At 45.4% G+C, this 5,725-nt stretch overlaps 1 protein-coding gene across 1 annotated transcript; it reads right to left on the reverse strand.

Moving 5' to 3' along the window:
* Positions 1 to 199: 199 nt before the first annotated feature.
* On the reverse strand, positions 200 to 1,169 carry LOC123040933 (RING-H2 finger protein ATL78). The gene has a single exon (XM_044463651.1). The coding sequence runs from the start codon at positions 1,048 to 1,050 to the stop codon at positions 487 to 489; it is 564 nt and encodes a 187-aa protein (XP_044319586.1). The 5' UTR covers positions 1,051 to 1,169; the 3' UTR covers positions 200 to 486.
* Between the last annotated feature and the right edge of the window lie 4,556 nt (positions 1,170 to 5,725).

Raw genomic sequence — 5,725 nt, forward strand, 5'->3', positions numbered from 1 at the left:
TTTTCTTCGGCTCAGTGCAGAGAGTGGCCGTCAGCCTCGATGCAGCAGCTGCGTCTCGATCACCAACCACATAGACAGATGTTACGCGACCTGCTAGTCTGCCACACCCCTCCAGTCTCGCTGTTGATGCATACACAGCGCCAGCTGAGATGCACGAATCCGTTCGCCCTGAAGCTACCGAAGTAGAAACAACAACGAATTTGACAAGATCATTGCGAATTTGGAATTTGGAAGCAGGCAATTTGGCTGCGGAGCAGAATTACAAACACAGTGCTCTGTCTGAAGGAAGGAAAAAAACAGTTTGAAATCACAGCATCTCCCGCATCTGAATTATGTACAGAATTTGACCCCCAATTCCTCCTCCTCTCCTCTTCAGCAACTACTAGTAGTTGGTGTATGTACAACGAAGATGATGAAGAAGAAAAAGCAAACAGCCGCCGCCATGAACCGAACCAATCGGAACCAATTGGAAGCCTAACCCTACTCCTAATCCACGTCCTCGATCCTGATGTTGACCGGCTCCTCCCTCTGCTCCTCCTCCTGCTGCGGCCTCTCCGCTCCTCGCAGCGTCACGATGCTGACCAGCACCGCGCCCCTGGGCCCGCGCCTCTCGCCGTCGCCGTTCGGCTGCTCCTCGGCCGCCGGCTCCGCCTTGGGGAGCTCGTGGCGGCAGACGGGGCAGCTCCCGTGCACGCCCAGCCACCGCTCCAGGCACTCCCCGTGGAAGCGGTGCCCGCACGGCATCTCCTTGCCGGCCCCGAACGCGTCGAGGCAAATCGCGCAGTCGCCCAGCGAGCCCTCGCCCTCGCCCTCCCCGGCGGCCTGGACCTCCTTCAGCGAGGCGATCGCCGCCTTGGACGCCGGCGGGACGCTGCCGCCGACCTCGCCGGAGAAGAGGTCGCCGCCGTCGCCGCTGAAGATGAAGTGGCGCACCTCCACCCGGCCGCCGCCCGCCACGGGCATTGCGTCGGCGGCCGAGGGCCCCCTCGCCATCAGCATGAGCAGCCGCATGATGCCGGCCGCCATGTTGTCGCCGTTCGCCGAGTCCATGGGAGGGAGGGAAGGAGCCGAGAGCGAGAGGGGAGGAGAGGAGGAGGAACCTCTGTCCTTTTGCCGGCGAGTTCTCTGTTTTTCTCGTGAGATGTTCAGCGGATTTGGAACAGGAGGGGTATATAAGACGGCGGAGGGCGACGGGTGGGGTGAAAGTTCTGGAAGATTCTAGGCTGGCGCGCTGGGTCTCTGAGCTGTGGGCCCTATTTTACCTGATGGCGTGGTGGATTCCGTTGCGCGGCTGGGGAGGACGTTTAACGGGTCGGGTTGGAATCGGTTGGGAGGGGCGACGGCGGGAGCGCGTGGTTCCGGAACGTTCCAGATATTTCGTCGGTGCCGTCAGTGGTGGGGTCAACTGAGGGCTGCACTGTTCGGCATGTGACCGGAATGTTGTGGAAGAAAGGGGACTGGCTGGGCGGCTGAGGTGCTGGTCCCGCGTGTGCCAAATCCTAAAGAACGCCTTAAGCGCTGGTTTCTTTCTTTTTGGCAAACGCCGCACACCCTCATCAAACTGGGCCGGCCGGCCCATATTAACACACCAGGCGAATCTCTTCTTCCCAGTTTTGAGCGAAATCACCAGTTAAGGAGTATTTGTCGTGAAGATCACTTCAGCATCCCCAGATTGCAAGAACTGGCGCGCTGCAACCTGGGAGTTTTTTTAGATCTGTTTATTCAAAATGTTTTATCTCTTAAACCGTGCGTCCAAATCTCGAACCGCTTTCGCCGTTGGATTCCTCGCATTGAGATCTTTAAAACTAGATCCCATGTTGATAGGTTTTGACGAACTTTTTTTCCACAAAAAAAAAACGGACGAAAAAACTAAACCGGGAGCACGGGTTTTTCCCTTTCCGAGAGAGGCACGCCCGTGCCTATGACGAAATCACAACAGTGCCTCTCGCAGAAGCAAAACTGTGACTCTCGTGAAAGAAAAAAAAACAGAAAACATGTTTTTTTTTTCATTTTCGAGGAGGCACGTCCGTGAGTCCCGTGAAAGCACAACCGTGTCTCTCGTGGAAGCAAAACCATGACTCTCGCGAAAGGAAAAAAATAGTAAACGCATTTTTTTCGTTTCCGAGAGGCACAGCCGTGATTCTCGAGAAAGCACAATCGTGCCTCTCGCGGAAGCAAAGCCGGGACTCTCGTGAAAGAAAAAAACAGACAACGTGTTTTTTTGTTCCGAGGAAGCAAAACCGTGAATCTCGCGAAAGGAAAAAAACCCGTTTAAAAAGCCAAAAACGCGTGTGAAAAAATAAAAAAAATCCAGAGGGAGCTCCCAAAGCGCGACACGCAGCTAATGACTGAGTGTGCGCCAAATGGCGCTGATCGTTGCGAGGCTCCCGAAGGAGCGCTCGTTAATTAGTTGCTCTCAGTTTTGGGAAGCTCCCAAAAGCTTCCTAGGCCGGTTTTAGGACACTTCCGATAGTTTTTTTTCGTTATTTGTTTTTGTGAACCATAGCTTCTTTTTTTCCATTTTACCAAATTTTATGAACTTGTTTCAAAACAGATGACGTTTTTTCAATTTGACGAAATTCTTGTTACAAATTAATGAACATTTTTCCAAATCAATTATTTTAAAAAATCATGATTCTTTTAAAAAATGATGGTTTTATGAAAATCATGACATTTGTAAAATTGATGAACTTTATTCAAATTTTATGATTACTTTATAAATAATTAGACTTTTTTCAAATTCGTGAACCTTTTTGGAAATCGATGAGTTTTTTTTCAAATACATGAACTTTTAAAATTTTTTTATGAATTATTTTTCAATTTTGCGTTTTTTTTTCAAAATTAACTAAATTGTTTTTTATAATTTTGATTAACATTTTTCCAATTCGAGAGCTTTTTGAAGTTTGTAAAGGTTCTTAAATTCTTGGAATTTTTGAAATTCATGAACATTTTTATTTCTTGTTATTTTCATGTATTTTTATTTCATATTTTCTCAAAATTAACGGTTGACCGGTCAACTTTTCAGCCATCTATCGGTCAAGCGTTGAACGAAAGCCTACGAAGGTGTGCGGTGGCGAGCTATTTCGCTTTTCCTCATGAAGGGTTGGCCCATACCGGCAGCCGCATGGGCACCAGAAACAGCAACCGTCACCTTCAACGTCGGTTAGGAGCTCCCCTTTTATGTCACGTACTTGTGTTAAGATTGAATATTTTTCTTGGGCCAGGACAAATTTTGATATATGAATTCGGCTGTGTACTGAAGAAGGAAAGGATATAGACATGAGAGTTTGGGGTGATAATATTTAGCGCGTACTCGCAGGATACCAATGTAATGTGTACCCTCGATGCGATGCCTTCATCAACTAGGCCGGCCTATTTTTGGTTTTTCAGCCATCGGTATTTGGAAGGTTCCAAAGGTTATAGAACATTCTTTGAACTGATGCTTTATTTTATTTGTCTGCCTTTTTATTTTTTCCTTTCCCTTTTTATTTTATTTTATTATTTTATGTTTTATTATTCAAATTTGTGAACAATTTTGAAATCCATGGTTATTTTTCAAATATGTGAATATTTTTAAAATTTCGAGTACAATTTATGAAATTAACATATTTTATCCATAAATATTGTATGAAATATATGAACATTTTCAAATTCGTGAAAATTAATTTAAAATTTAGAACTTTTATGGATTTGTCAACATTTTTTTTAAGTTTGTAATCATTTTATGAATCAACAAACACATTTTGAAATTTGGGAATAATTTTGGAAACGCATCAGTTTTATTTTTAATTTTTAATTTTTTTGTGAATCGTGAACTTGCCTTTTAATTTTTTTAAAGAAATTCTATAACATTTTTTGAATTGGCGAACATTTCTCAAACTTCATGAACATTTTTTTAATTTGAAACATTTTATCAAATTTGTGAACATCTTTCTAAATTGAGTACATTTTCAAAATCTAGGAATTTCTATGGAATTTTATGAACGTTTTTAAAAATTTGGGATATTTTTTGAAATCATGAGCATTATTTCTAATCCTGGATTCGTTTTAAACAAGAAAAAGAAGAAGAAAAAGAAACGAAAGAGAAAAATGAAAAAAAGGGTGCCTTGCCCCGCAAATGGGTTGCACCAAAAGGGCACGCAGGGGGGAGGGGTCCGTGTTTCATCACTTTCCACCGTGCAAGTGAATAGGTCCTAGAGTCCGTGACCTATCTTATGACTAAATTGGCGTGACATATGGGCCAAAAGTCGATACATCTTGTTTCACACTCTCGCTTGTCAGGCCCGAGTGCACAATTTCTTACAACCGCCCTTTTTCTAGGGAAGACCATCACGACTAGTTTTGACTCAATAAAAGGTTTACATCATCAGCTAGTTTACCAAGAAGGAACCTAGGAGGGTCACCATTCAAAGTGCTAGTCTCTACTAAATCGTGCTAGCTCATGAGCCACACTATTAGCCTCTCTGAAACAGTTTTTAAATGTGACCTTCCCTATAGCCGTAGCCTAGTCCAAGAATTCCGCATAAATTGTTGTTGCGTCATCCAATCTTTGATTTTTACCTATGCAAAAATTGATTAACCCCAAAGAATCTTATTCGGCTTCAATTGCATGAAATCGAAGGGGATTAGCAAAAGCTAGTCCATCCCTCATGGCTAGAGCCTCAGGTGTAACACATCGACAGCATACGGATAATATACAAATGTAGCAGCAATAAATCTTCCCCTGATATTGTGTAAGATTGCCGCTAAAGCTCATGTTTTGTCATGAACATGGAATGTTGCGTCCACGTTAAGTTTCATAGATCAAAATTCAGTCGTTGTCCACCTCAACTTCAGGCAACTGTGAAGTCTTTTTGCGTCATTAGTAGCAGTTGATGTAATCGAAGCAAAACATCGCCCAGCTCGAGGAATACCCTCAATTAGTTAGTTGTCGTCTGCCCACCAATTATACCAACTTGCTGTACCACGGTTGCCTCTCTGATCCCAACCCTAGGAGCATGCGGTAATGACTAATGAGCCAGAAGCTGGAGACAAAAGGTATTCCGGGACAACCGAACCTAATCAGTCAATAGCCAAAGCTTCTACTATCAGGCTGTAGATGCCAAATCTCAGCCATATCTACATAGGGCACTCACCGGACGTGGGGATATGTCTATTGCCAGGGCTCGATCAGGCCCGAAAAACCCATGCAAACTCTACCAGTAGAATATTTGAACTTTTCTCGGGACATCAAAGCTGCCAAAATGTCTTCCATATTGGGTTGTGTGCACCTATGGACCACGGCCTATGGGGCTTCCCCTAAATTTATGTGCCCATTCCACATGATAGGCTATGTTAGCTGACCAGTTCTGATGTGGTGCCATGAAATAAAATCCTCAAAGGCAGCAAAATTCAAAGGAATATAAAGAATTCTTCTTGCGTCCACCTGATTGAATACATCTCTGAACAACCCCTCATCCCACAATCCAGTTGTCCGATCAGTGAGGTCCGAGACCTTGGAAATGAAAGTCTAACCTCTCGGCATAATGATATGCCTATCTGCCGCGACCTAGGGTTTCGCTGCGTCGTGTGCCGCACCTGCGTTCCGCCGGACCTGGCCGGGCTCGCCGCATCCCTCCCCTAGGTGCGATGGCGGGTTCTGGTGGCGCTCCTCCTCCTAGGAAGAGGCCGCTCCCGCCCAGCGGGGCTAGTCGGGCCTCCGGGGCGCCGCCGCCGGGCCAAGGCA

Source organism: Triticum aestivum, chromosome 2B, assembly GCF_018294505.1.
Source record: "Triticum aestivum cultivar Chinese Spring chromosome 2B, IWGSC CS RefSeq v2.1, whole genome shotgun sequence".
In the NCBI taxonomy this organism is placed as follows: Eukaryota; Viridiplantae; Streptophyta; class Magnoliopsida; order Poales; family Poaceae; genus Triticum; species Triticum aestivum.

What these genes read in the sequence shown, in the direction of transcription:
- LOC123040933 (XM_044463651.1), bottom strand. Translation starts at nt 1,050, where the DNA reads ATGGACTCGGCGAACGGCGACAACATGGCGGCCGGCATCATGCGGCTG.